Below are 12,763 nucleotides of genomic sequence, written 5' to 3' on the forward strand. Positions count from 1 at the left end.
TTTTTTTGGAGTCTCGCTCTGTCACCCAGGCTGGAGTGCAGCAGCGTGATCTTGGGTCACTGCAACCTCCGCCTTATGGGTTCAAGCAATTCCCCTGTCTCAGCCTCTCGAGTAACTGGGATTACAGGCACCCACCATCATGCCTGGCTAATTTTTGTATTTTTAGTAGAGACGGGTTTCCCCATGTTGTCCAGGCTGGTCTTGAACTCCTGACCTCAGGTGATCCACCTGCCTCGGCCTCCCAAAGGGCTGGGATTACAGGCATGAGCCACAGCACCCAGCCTTTGTAGGGTTTCTGTAATGAGAATAAAATGGAATTAGATGCAAAATGCCCAGAATCAAGCTGGCCATGGCATAGGGAGGTGCTTACCAAATTATGCCTAAGCAGTTCTTTTTTGTACATTTGAAATGATTTTCCTTCAAGGACTGCTTGATGGTCTTACGGCTCTGTGTCCTTTGCTAGCTTAGAAAAGGGTGCTTCAGCTAAAAGAAGACTCATTTCAGGCCCATCTGACCTCTGCGTTTTGCAGCAGTAACTGCAGAGTTTATTTAGCAGCGCGTCCCCGGCTGTTACTAGGGGCCACTTTAAAATCCTCTCTTGGCCGAGGGCAGTGGCTCACGCCTGTAATCCCAGCACTTTGGCAGGCCAAGGCAGGCGGATCACGAGGTCAAGAGATCAAGACCATCCTGGCCAACATGGCGAAACCCCGTCTGTACTAAAAATACAAAAAAATTAGCTGGCGGGGGCAGGGTGGTGTGGCAGGCGCCTATAATCCTAGCTACTTGGGAGGCTGAGGCACAAAAATCACTTGAATCCGGGAGGCAGAGGTTTCAGTGAGCCGAGATGGCACCACTGCACTCCAGCCTGGGCAACAGAGCGAGACTCCTCAAAAAAAAAAAAAATTGTCTTTTGCCAGACATGGGGGTGTGCGCCTATAGTCCCAGCTATTCTGAGGCCCTGAGGCCAGATGTTCGAGGCTGCAGGGCGTTATGGTGACCACGCCTGTGAATCCACACTGCACTCCAGCCTGGGCAACATAGCAAATAAGTAAAATCGTCTCCCGTTCCCCAGTAGCGGTCAAGTTCTGCAGCCCAGGAACGTTTCATTATCCCCTCTGTCTCCAGTCCTAGTCACCTCATCTCTGAGGCCTGAAAGTGAGGATGGGTGACAGAAACGGTTCCAAGTTGTATATATCATTATTCCAAACCATCAAGAGCCGGGGAGGGAAGAGAAAACAGGATCAGGAGGTGAAAGCTGCTGGCTGAGTTTATAGAGGAACTGAGCGACGTTCAGGAAAAGCCTGTGTTTTTCTTTCCAGGGCTGGTCAGAGTCTGTGGGAGCTGGTGACGGTCACCAGCTGCTTGTCCAGGTTCCCTGTGCACCCCCGGCACGCAGAGCCCCACCCTCTCTGCCAGCAGCCGGTCACTAGGCACTGCCTTCTCGAGGAGGGGAGGGGGTGGCCTAGACAGAGTCGTGTGTCGTGGCTGCATGCTGTCCCCTCGCCTCTTCCTCCAGCAGTGACTGCCTCACCTGGGAGATGAGGCTGTGCTCAGCAGCTCGGCTTGGCCCAGGCTGGGGAGGAAGTCCACTAACAGGGCTTCAGGGACACAGAGCTCAGCGCTCCTTTCGTTACGGCCTCTGCTGTGAGAGTAGAAGAAGGATGTCAACAACGACCGTCCCATCCCCATCTTCCCCATTGCCGCGGCGCCCTGCACTTTCTACTCCTTCCATCCCATGTCAAAGGCAAACATTTCATGGCCAGGCAGGCCTGTCTGCGAACCATGGTCCCTTAGGAGGCCTGCATTGCTATTCCAACCTCTGGCCTTGTCACGTCTTTTTTTTTTTTTTTTTTTCCGAGACAGGTTCTTGCTCTGTTGCCCAGGCTGGAATGCAGTGGCGTGATCATAGCTCACTGCAGCCTCGACCTCCTGGGCTCTGGGCTCTGGTGATTCTACCACCTCAGCCTCCCAAGTAGCTGGGACTGCAGGCACACACCACCACGCCCAGCTAATTTTTGTATTTTTTTTGTAGAGACAGGGTCTTTGTGATGTTGCTCAACCTGGGCTTGAACTCAAGCCATCCTCCTGCATTGGCCTTCCAAAGTGCTGGTATTACAGACGTGAGCCACTGGGCCTGGCCTTGTGTTATCTTCTTAAAATGTCAGAAAGTGTACGTTTTGCTTCTGAGGCTGGGACCCCATGTATTAGCAGATGTTTGGAGCCAGGCAGGTCCCTGAGGGATGCTGTGGGTGAAACAGGGCTACCCACCAAGGTCCTAGTTACCCAGACCCTGCCTTATTCCTGGGCCAGGTTGTTTTTCTGCCTCTCCACCAGAGCAGATCAACAAGGAGCAGCAGGGGAGACCCGCCCCCGCCGGCTTTCTCTGCAGGAACTGACAGACACTTATCCTGAGAAGGATTGAAATTGACACTAAATCAAACTGGAGGCTCCCCAGCAAGCTCTCCCAGTGCTTGTGGGTGTCACCTTGCTCCCTGTAAGGAACCGCTGTGGACAGGGCTTTGGGGGAGGGGGAGAGTGCTCTGGCAGTGGCTCCTCTCCCTGGCTGCTGTGTTCTAGAACCTTCCAGATGGCATTTACCAGTACAGATTCCTGGACATCCCTCAAACCTACACAGCACCTCTGTTCCCAGTGAACTCAGTCACGCCAGGGCAGGAACATTCCCAGAGATCCTTGAAGAAGACGAGGGCGTTGGGGCCACAGCTGACCTCGGCTAAAACTAGGCAGCCCGTCTTGTCCCTCACATGGGGTAGGCAACGAAAGACATGGGTATATTCTGGCTTGCAGCCTGGAGGTGTCCCCTTCACCCACAGCAGGGACTGGCGCTTTATTTAAGATGAATAACTTCCCGTCTAAAATTACTGTTATGAAAGGCTGCGGCCATCCTGCCATTTTGCTTCATTAGAATTCATTTGTTTTGAAATAGTGGTTTCCTTTTGTTGTCGTTTTGTTTTGAGACGGAGTCTCCCTCTGTCGCCAGGCTGGAGTGCAAAGTCGTGATCTCGGCTCACTGCAACCTCCGCCTCCCAGGTTCAAGTGATTCTCCTGCCTCAGCCTCAGGAGTAGCTGGGACTATAGGCGCCCGCCACCACGCCCAGCTAATTTTTGTATTTTTAGTAGAGACGAAGTTTCACTGTGTTAGCCAGGATGGTCTCGATCTCTTGACCTTGTGATCTGCCCGCCTCGGCCTTCCAAAGTGCTAGGATTACAGGCGTGAGCCACCATGCCCAGCCAGAAATAGTGGTTTCTTGATGATGTATTTCTCACTGAACTTATTTCATGTTGGTGGAATCTCCCATCGGTTGCATAGGGGCCCCTGGGGTGACCCTGTTCTTGGCAAAGAACATACCTGTATAAGACCCCCAAACCAGGCAGTCCCTAAAATTGCAAAGCCCTGACCTCCCCTTCCTGAGCAATTTGCTGCCAGGTCTGAGGGCCTTGAAACCTCCACGCTGTGTGTCTAGCGATGGCGCCATGCGATGCTTCTGAAGGTGGCTGGGGTCAGCATTGGGAGAGATGCTCTCCACATACATCTGTCTCCCTCCACCCAAAGGCCAAGTGGGGGCGATTTCTGTCCCAGTTCAGGCAGATCCACCCTGGGACTGCACAGCGCTGACACACTCAGGTGACTCAGGTGACGAAGCTGTATCAGGTCAGGCACAAACAGGGCTCGATTGCAGCTCTCTGTGTGGGAACTTGGGAGGCCACATCAGCCCCCAACAAGCCTGACAGCAGACCCCCTGGGAACACGAGTGCTGGGATCCCATCTCCTGCAGCCTCATCTTGGGACAGGGCCAAGTCACAAAGCCACACGTGAGCAAAAGGCCTTTCAAACTTCTGTGATTTTTACTTTAACAGAAGTGTTTATGCTGGGCACGGTGGCTCACACCTATAATTCCAGCACTTTGGGAGGCCTAGGTGGGCGGATCACTTGAGGTCAGGAGTTCGAGACCAGCCTGCCCAAGATGGTGAAACCCCGTCTCTAATCTAAAGATACAAAAATTAGTCCAGCATGGTGGCACACACCTGTAATCCCAGTTACTTGGGAGGCTGAGGCAGGAAAATCACTCGAACCCAGGAGGCAGAGGTTCCAGTGAGCCGAGATTTTGCTACTGCTACTCCAGCCTGGGCGACAGAGTGAGACTCTGTCTCAAAACAAACCAACAAAAGAGTTTTTAAAAATAAAGTATCATCAGTTACATTTACCTGACACCTGGGTTCCCACCTCCCAGATTGGACAGGTAAAGATTTCTATCATATTTGTTTAGAGTTTTTAAAAATGAAGTAAGTCAACCATGATATAAAGTTATGATAATATATTTATTATAAATTATATATGACATATATTCTGTTACATACTGGACGCTATACTACATCCTGTGAAACTGAAGTCATTTCTTCCACCACCCCTAGGCTTACTCCGCTGCCTGCTGAGGACAGCCACCATGTGGTAAATTCACTGTGTGCCTTGCTGTTCTGTAAAATAGCTCTACATTGATCACACGTTTGGCCGTAAAACACATTTGTTTGAATTCTCAGCGAATTAAAAAACACTGAAATTATACCAACCACACTCTCTGACCCCAGCCCAACAAAAATAGAAATCAGCACTAAGAGGATTGCTCAAAACCATACAATTACATGGAAATTAAACAACCTACTCCTGAATGACTTTGGAGTAAAAAATAGCTTTGCATGCAAATATATAGAAACCATAAGCGATGTACAGCGGTGTTTTAGGTGCTTTAAAAAAACCTGAGCCAACGCGTCATACCATGTGTTATGTCATGTCACGTGTCACCTGAAGCTTTGCTCTTTCACCCTGTGGTCATGTACACAGCTGGCTACGGTCTTCTCTCTGCAGAGCTCTCCTCCCATGCATGGCAGCTCCCTGTAAGGGGCGATTGGGTGGGTTCTGGGATTTGCTAACTCAAGCAGTGCTGAATGCACGTGTGCACGTGTGCATGCATGTGTGCACGAGTGCATGGGTCCTGCTGTCTGTCCCACAGCAGGGGACTGAGGAGCAGAGTGGCGTGGTCAGTTGCTGTCCACACTGGCCATGCCCGCAGCCGTGCCATTGTTGGCATTGGCTGCTGCTGCTGCTTCACCTCCCCTACACCTGCACTCAGAGGGAGGCTCTGTCATGCTTGTGGCCTTGGGTGCAGGGACAACGCCGCCACCCAGAGGAGAGGTCTCACCTCCAGCCCCTCGTTGAAGACTGGCAGCCTGGCCCTTCTGCACTCATGCAGGCCCACCCAGCACCAGGAAGGAGACCCTGGGAGTGGCCCCTGCGTGTCAGCACTGGTTCTGACCTGCAGACATCCCAGCCCTGGGCCTGAGGAGGCTGTGGGGCCTTGCCTGGAGGAGCAGGGTACACTCAGCTGCGAGCCACTTGCCTGGGGCTGCAGCCCCAGGGGACACGGGCCTGGGACATCCTGTGCCGCATTTGTGGCCAGGCCGCCTGGGAGCCCCTGGGACTCTAGGAGGAGAAGCTACCCTTCCTGCCCCATGGCCCTGGGACTTCTAGAAGGTCACTCTGAGGTCACCTCCTGCAACCCGGCCCCAGAGTTGGGAAAAACTTGGGGGCCGGAGCATCATCTGGAGTTGTTTTTGTTCCTCTTTCGGATCTGACCCCACAGTTGTGCAATGAGGCTGAGCTGTGGGGCTCATAAGGCTTGTGGGAGTGGCAGGTGGGACGAGGTAGGGGAACCAGGCCCCACCTGCTGGGCACCTGCTGCCCGCCAGGCTGGGCCGGGTTCTGCAGCCGGCAGGAGCACAGGCGATGAGCAGCCAAGCCCAGCAGCCTCGCACTGCGGCTGGGCGGCCTCCCTCACGCCCCAGCCCCCCGCGGGCTGCAGATGCACAGGCTGCCGGCTGCCTTGGGAAGGACGGTGGGGCCGCTGGCGCTGGTAAGGGTCGTCCTCAGCCAGCTGCCGCCTCCCTCCATCCGGCTTTTGTTTGGTTTTATTGGGAATGGCTGGAGGAAAGGCCGCCACAGATGGGGACGGATCTTAACCTGAAAGGCTGCATACAGGGAACTCAGCAGAGGGCTCAGAAAAGACAGCGCCAGGTCAGCTGGGGACTGGTGAGCGGTTTTCGTCTATTGCAGCCGACTGGCTTTCCCAGAGCATGCATTTAGAGTGTGTGTCTGTATTTATGAGATTTTACGTCTTCTTCTAAGGGTGTGTGTTATCTCTGAACTGTGTGTGCATGTTTGTGTGCACATGTATGTGTTAATGTGTGTGGGTGCATGTGTGTTGGCATGAGTGTATGTGTGTGCACGTGTGTTTGTGTGTGCATGTGTGTTTTGTGTGGGTGCATGTGTGTGCATGTGTGTGCTGGCGTGTATGTGTATGCCCATGTGTGTTTATGTGTGTGTATGAGTGTGTGTGCATGTGTGTATGCGTTTTTGTGTGGGTGCATGTGTATTTGTGGGCATGTGTATGCACATGTGTGTTTGTGTGTGTGGCTGCTTTGGCTTGGGGGTGTCAGAGGCAGCCTTGGGAAGGAGGCAGCCATGCTGTTGCAGGAGGAGGCTATCGGCAGCCCCATGGGCTGGGGTGACGTGGCTCAGCGACACCTCCTCCTTGTAAAGTGGGGGCAGGATGATGACCAGCCTGTCTCACCTCATGAGAGCACCCCCCCAGGGGAGTTTCGCCTGGTGCCCAGATGGATGGGGCAGGGCTCTGGAGGTGGCGTGGTGACCCTGCAGAGGCCCAGGCTGCCGTGGGAAAACATTTGTGGTTTGAGGCCCTGTGGGCCGTGGTGCTGGCTGGTCGGGCAGGCCTCGTGCGACCCAGGGCTGCCAAAGGCAGGCGTGGTCCCCTCAGCCTGAGGATTTGACAGGCAGGCTGCTGGCTCTGAGATTGTCCTGCGGGTGCCATGGTGGTGCCAAGGCATTGTCTGGTTTTTCAAGGGGCGTGGCTAGAGGGCAGAGTCCTTGAGTCTCCACCAGACCTGTTTTGACAGAACAGTGACAGGCATTAGGACATGTGGCTTAGTGGGATTTGAGCTCAGGAGGATCTGGGACGTGGGCGCTATTAGATTAGACTTTTTTTTTTTTTTTTTTGGCGGGGGATGGAGTTTTGGTCTTGTCACCCAGGCTGGAGTGCAATGGTGCAATCACAGCTCACTGCAACCTCCGCCTCCTGAGTTTAAGTCATTCTGGTGCCTCAGCCTCCTGAGTAGCTGGGATTACAGATGCGCACCACCACGCCCAACTAATTTTTGTATTTTTAGTAGAAATGGGGTTTTCACTATGTTGGCTAGGCTGGTCTCGAACTCCTGACCTCAGGTGATCCCCCCACCTCGGCCTCCCAAAGTGCTGGGATTATAGGGGTGAGCCACCGCGCCCAGCCCTGGTGCTATTAGACTTCTAACTGTTCACCCTGCTTTGCTTCTCTTCCAGGGATAAACGCCCAGGCCCGGAGGCTGCAGCGGAGTCGTGCAAAGGGAACCCCAGCCCTGGCCCTGGGGGATGCCCGGAGCTCCCCTCCGCCCCGGTTGCGCCGCACAGTCAGTGAGACCAGCCTGAGCCCAGTGAACGCCCTGCCTGCTGCCACCCAGGGCTCTGAGGAGCCCGGCCCGGACACCATGCGGTACTCGCTGTACCATTCCCCGCACTTGCTCCTTCTGCAGGGCTACAGCCAGCAGCACGTGAGCCTCCCCTCCTGACACTCACTGCTCGGTGCCACTGCAGGGACAGCAGGCGGGACTCAGAAGTCAAGGCCTCCTCCCGCCTTTATCCCAGTCGGCCACGAGCTCTGTGGCTGCAGCCCCTCTGTCTGTGCCGAGGCTGTGGAGTGGGGTGGCAAGGGCAGATGTAGAGTCATCCACATTTTCCCTGTCCAGGCCACGGCGGGCGGCAGTGGGGGCTCCTCACTTCCCCAGCCCCAGAGTGGGTGTCCTCAGCACCAGGCGCTTTCAGGGAGAACTCCTCAGGCCTTCCCAGGCTGGGTCTCCCACGTGGCTCTGCGGAAGGGCATGGGCAGGTGGCCAGAGCAGGCGGCCAGGGCCAGTCTGCTTCCTGCTCCAGGCGAGGGGGGTGCTGAGTCACCAATTGGTGGCCACATTCTCTGAGGGGGCACCGAGAAACGGCCCTACCCCACCCCCACCTGCCCAGAGCAGTTTCTCACCACTTCCATCTGAGCAGGCAGGCTGTCGCCCCAAGCAGATGCCAGGCGCAGGGCCGCCTCGCCTCACCTTGCGGCACACTTGCCCTGCCAGACACCTGTTTTCCCTGCCCCCTGCTCGCCCCGCCCCTGCCGCCCCACCCCTGTTCGCCCCGCCCCCTGCCCTCCTGTGCAACCAGCTCTTTTGCTGCTCATTTCCATGAGCACTTTACAACCATAGGGCTCCTGTGCGCAGGTCTCAGGTGGCATCTTCTCTCAGGGCGGTGCTCCCACACAGGCGGCGGTGCTCCCACAGTTTTGGGGATGACCTGGGGGAAGTTATGAAGTCCTTGGTCCAGTCTGTAGAACCAGTGCCTGTTTCCCCGCCGGCCCTGACCTGGCCTCGCCCTGTCTCAAAGCTGGGTCGCTCCCGGGTGTCTCGTGTGCCCCCTGGGCTCCTCTGGGAAACCAGCCTCCACTGGGATGGGCCCGGACATCGAGAGGCGGGTTCCTGAGAGCTGCCGGGGCTCTGGTTTGGGGATGGCCAGGGACATGGAGAGCCTGCAGGGACAGCATCCCAGCCATGCGGCTTCAGCAACCAGTGACAAAAGACCAGCCACTTTTCCCGTGTGCTGCTTGCATTGCGCCTGCCCTGAGCGGAGTCTCTTTCAGGACAGCCTGGTGTATGTGCTCAACCGGGACCGGCACACGGTGGGCCAGCGAACCCCCTCCAGCAAGCCCAGCATCAGCCTCTCGGCCCCCGACATCCTGCCTCTGCACTGCACCATTCGCCGGCACCCGCTACCGGACAGCGGCCAGCCCGGGGGGAGGCTGGTCCTGGAACCCATCCCCGGGGCGCCCATCTCCGTCAACTTCTCCGAGGTGGGGCGCAGGACCGTGGTGCTGCACCACGGGGACCTGCTCTCCCTGGGGCTCTACTACCTGCTGCTGTTTAAGGACCCTGCGCAGGCCCAGCCCCTGCCCGCCCGGGCCTTGGCGCGCCTCCGGGCGGTGCCGCAGAGCTGCCGGCTGTGCGGAGCCGCGCTTGAGGCCCGGGATGCCGCCTCCCCTACTCAGGCCGCCCTGCCCCGGCGCCAGCAGCTGCTCCTGGAGTTTGAGCCCCACCTGGAGGACACGCTGCTGCAGAGGATCATGACGTTGATCGAGCCAGGCGGCGACGACCACAAGCTGACCCCCGCCTTCTTGCTGTGCCTCTGCATCCAGCACTCGGCCACCCACTTCGAGCCGGGCATGTTTGGGCAGCTCCTGCTCAAGATAGCCAGGCTGATCCGCGAGACTATCTGGGTCAGTGTGCTGGAGTGGGTGGTCTGGGTCGTGTGCTGGTCTGGGGGAGGAGGGGGCCCGGAGCTGGCCCTGGCTGGGGGGCGGGAGCGCCTCTATCTGACCCCACGGTGCTGTGCCGCTGAGCGCAGGGTGGCCCTTCCCTGCCTGTTGCTGCCTCCCAGCCCCACAGGCCACCAGAAGCAGCCCCAGAGCCCAAGGCGTCAGTTGCAGCACTTTGCCTCTCAGGGTGGGGCTTACATGGGGTCCAGGGTCACCTCCTGAGCTCTGGGCTTGTACCCTCTCTGGGGTCCAGCTGGGCCCAGCACTGTCACGTGCCAGGAGTGAGGTGCCCCTGAGCCTGGGCACCACAAGGCCGAGGTGACATTGATAGCTCTCACAGGACCCTACCCAAGAGCCCCAGAAGCCCCTGTCTGTGCTAGTGCCTTGTGCTTGCTGCCAGGGGCCGGTTGAGCAGATATCCACTGGAGCCACCCCTGATCCGAGTTTGGAGGTGCAGGGCCCCTCGACTTTTGTGCGTTGACAAACTTTCCTCCAGGCCAGCGTCTCTCATCCCCGGCCCTGTGGACACTGTGGCAGGAGAGCTCCTTGCTGTGGGTCTGGCCTGTGCATTGCAGAGGATTCAGCAGCATCCCTGGCCTCCACCCCTTGATGCTGGTCACACCCCGCCACACACACACATACACACATCCATGGCTACGGGCATTGCCAATGTTCCTGGGAATCCAGTGTGGCGGCATCACACAGTCATGGCCCCCCCGCTGGGCCCCACCCCACAGTGATGTGGCTCCCAGGGACCCAAAGGACAGCTCATAGTTGTTCAAGTTCGTTCAGAGACCCTCCGACCCTCGCTAGTCTGGGCCCTGCGTATCCCCGGCAGACATGGGAAGGGGGAACCGCTTGCCTGTAGAAACCTCATTAGTTTCTCATATAGGAATCCACATTTTAAATGTCTGAGACTTTTAAAAAGTAAAAGCCAGCACAGGCTGCCCTGTCCAGAGGTCAGTAGGAGCCGTCTCTATGCACCGTGGGTGTTATAATCCGGGTGTCTGTGCCTCGTTCCCTCGGGTTCCCAGCATGGGATTTGATGGGAGTGCCACTGCAGCATGCCCCTGTCCCTTCCGTGCAGTCACAGACACAGGGCCAGGTGATGTCTGTGTAGTGTGCGTCCACATCGTGGCCGCTGTAACCGAGAGTTACTTGCTGGCCAGAAGTCATAGGTTTTCGCACGATCATTGTCATTTCCCGAGTCTCGTCTGCGCCAGGCACTTACTTGCAAAACAAACACTGTTTAATTTCTTTCTCACAACCACCCTCATGATGTAGATACCGCATCCCACGTCACTGCGGTACCAGGGAAACAAGCCAGAGGGTTGTAAGCCACTTGCTGAAGGACCCGGGTCCCAGCCTGCGTCCTAGCCACCTGGAGCTGGCTGTGTGGCTGGCCCACTCCCCGCAGCACACCAGGGCTCACCCTGCCCCTAGGCTACAGGCTCTGAAACAGAGGCTCCCAGATGTGAATCGCCTGGCCCAGGAATTGAGCTTATAGACATCAGACCGAGCCTGAGTTCACCTCTTGCCCCCACACCCACTACCCCATGCGAATGTTATTTGCGCGTTTGTTTCCTGAAATGTGTGACTCTGTTGCCACTGCCCTGTCCTCATTCCTCACCAAACATATAGGCAGATGCTTAGAGTCTATGCACAGTCAGCCATCACGGTTACATTTAGCTGGATAATAACTTGCTACTAAGGCAAGAATAATTTTTTTTTTTTTTTCTGAGATGGAGTCTCGCTCTGTCACTCAGGCTGTAGTGCGGTGGCGTGATCTCGTCTCACTGCAACCTTCGCCTCCCAGGTTCAAGCGATTCTCCTGACTCAGCCTCCCGAATAGCTGGGATTATAAGCATACACCACCATACCCGGTTTATTTTTGTATTTTTAATAGAGATAGGGTTTCACCATGTTGTCCAGGTCAGTCTCGAACTCCTGACCTCAAGTGATCTGCCCACCTTGGCCTCCCAAAGTGCTGGGATTACAGGCGTGAGCCACCTTGCCCAGCCTCTACTATTTTTTAAATAGCTGGTTGTTATGTAAGCTAGAGAGTTGTGAGATACTCTATTGTAGGAAACTTGTAGGTCACAGTCGGTAATGGAATGGGAAGATGTTTAAGTCACATGGAAAATGTCCTTTCCAGCACAGCTTGAATAAATAGTGTCACACAGGATGCCTGGGGCAGCACGGCTTGTTTTCATGTCGATGGTATAATGTGTATCTGAACGTGTCCCTGTGTTAGCCTGTTTTTCTCACTTGCTTTTTCTCCTGCTTTGTAATTGTAGGAGAAAACCAAAGAACTAGCAGAGAAGCAGGCGCAACTGTGAGTATGACCTGGTTATTGTGCCCGTCTCTGAGCAGCAGGTCCCGGGGGCTCACAATTCCCGGGGGAGCCAAGTCCTGAGGGGTCTCCCCACGCCTTGGGGTCAGCTCCGGGCTTTGTCCTTCCATCCAAGCAGCGACCTTTTTTGCTTCTTTAGTCATCACTTTGGGAAGCTCTGAGTTGGGAAATTGCTTCAGGGCACCCTTAAGACTGGATGGGTGAGATCTTCTTTTTTTTGTTTGTTTTTGTTTTGTTTTGTTTGAGATGGAGTCTTGCTCCATCCCCAGGCTGGAGTGCAATGGTGCAATCTCGGCTCACTGCAACCTCCACCTCTCAGGTTCAAGGGATTCTCTTGCCTCAGCCTCCTGAGTAGCTGGGACTGCAGGTGCGCACCTCCATGCCCGGCAATTTTTTTTTTGTATTTTCAGTAGAGACAGGGTTTCACCATGTTGACCAGGCTGGTCTCGAACTCCTGAACTCAAGTGATCCACCTGTCGTGGCCTCCCAAAGTACTGGGATTACAGGCGTGAGCCACCATGCCTGGCTTTTTTTTTTTTTTTTTTTTTTTTTGGAGAATCTTCACAATTTTATTAAGTATGTATTTTTCACTTTTATTTTAAGTTCAGGGGTACAAGTGCAGCTTGTTATGTAGGTAAACTTGTGTCATGAAGGCTTGTCGTACAGATTATTTCATCACCCAGGTATTAAGCCTTGTACCCATTTGTTATATTTCCTGATCCTCTCCCTCCTTCTAGCCTCCACCCTCTGAAAGTCCCCAGTGTCTGTTGCTCCCCTCTCTGTGTCCACGTGTTCTCATCATTTAACTCCCACTTGTAAGTGAGAGGGTATTTAGTTTTCTGTTCTTGCGTTAGTTTGCTAAGCATAAGAGCCTTTAGCTCCATCCATGTGCCTGCAAAGGACAAGAGCTCATGCTTTTTTTTTTTTTTTTTTTTTT

The 12,763-nt window shown here is 55.3% G+C and overlaps 1 protein-coding gene across 2 annotated transcripts in view; it reads left to right on the plus strand.

The window, feature by feature from the left end:
• RADIL (Ras association and DIL domains) overlaps positions 1–12,763 on the plus strand; it is an 89,209-nt gene that overhangs the window by 45,249 nt on the left and 31,197 nt on the right. The window contains exons 1-4 of one of the 2 annotated variants that reach the window (XM_011976917.1): positions 5,875–6,103; positions 7,427–7,674; positions 8,802–9,434; positions 11,771–11,808. In XM_011976917.1, the coding sequence (XP_011832307.1) occupies positions 7,612–7,674; positions 8,802–9,434; positions 11,771–11,808 (734 nt within the window). In that variant the 5' untranslated portion in view covers positions 5,875–6,103; positions 7,427–7,611. Of the gene's footprint in view, positions 1–5,874; positions 6,104–7,426; positions 7,675–8,801; positions 9,435–11,770; positions 11,809–12,763 lie in introns of those variants that run through there. The other variant, XM_011976916.1, reaches the window with a different exon arrangement.

Source organism: Mandrillus leucophaeus, unplaced genomic scaffold (assembly GCF_000951045.1).
Source record: "Mandrillus leucophaeus isolate KB7577 unplaced genomic scaffold, Mleu.le_1.0 Scaffold171, whole genome shotgun sequence".
In the NCBI taxonomy this organism is placed as follows: domain Eukaryota; kingdom Metazoa; phylum Chordata; class Mammalia; order Primates; family Cercopithecidae; genus Mandrillus; species Mandrillus leucophaeus.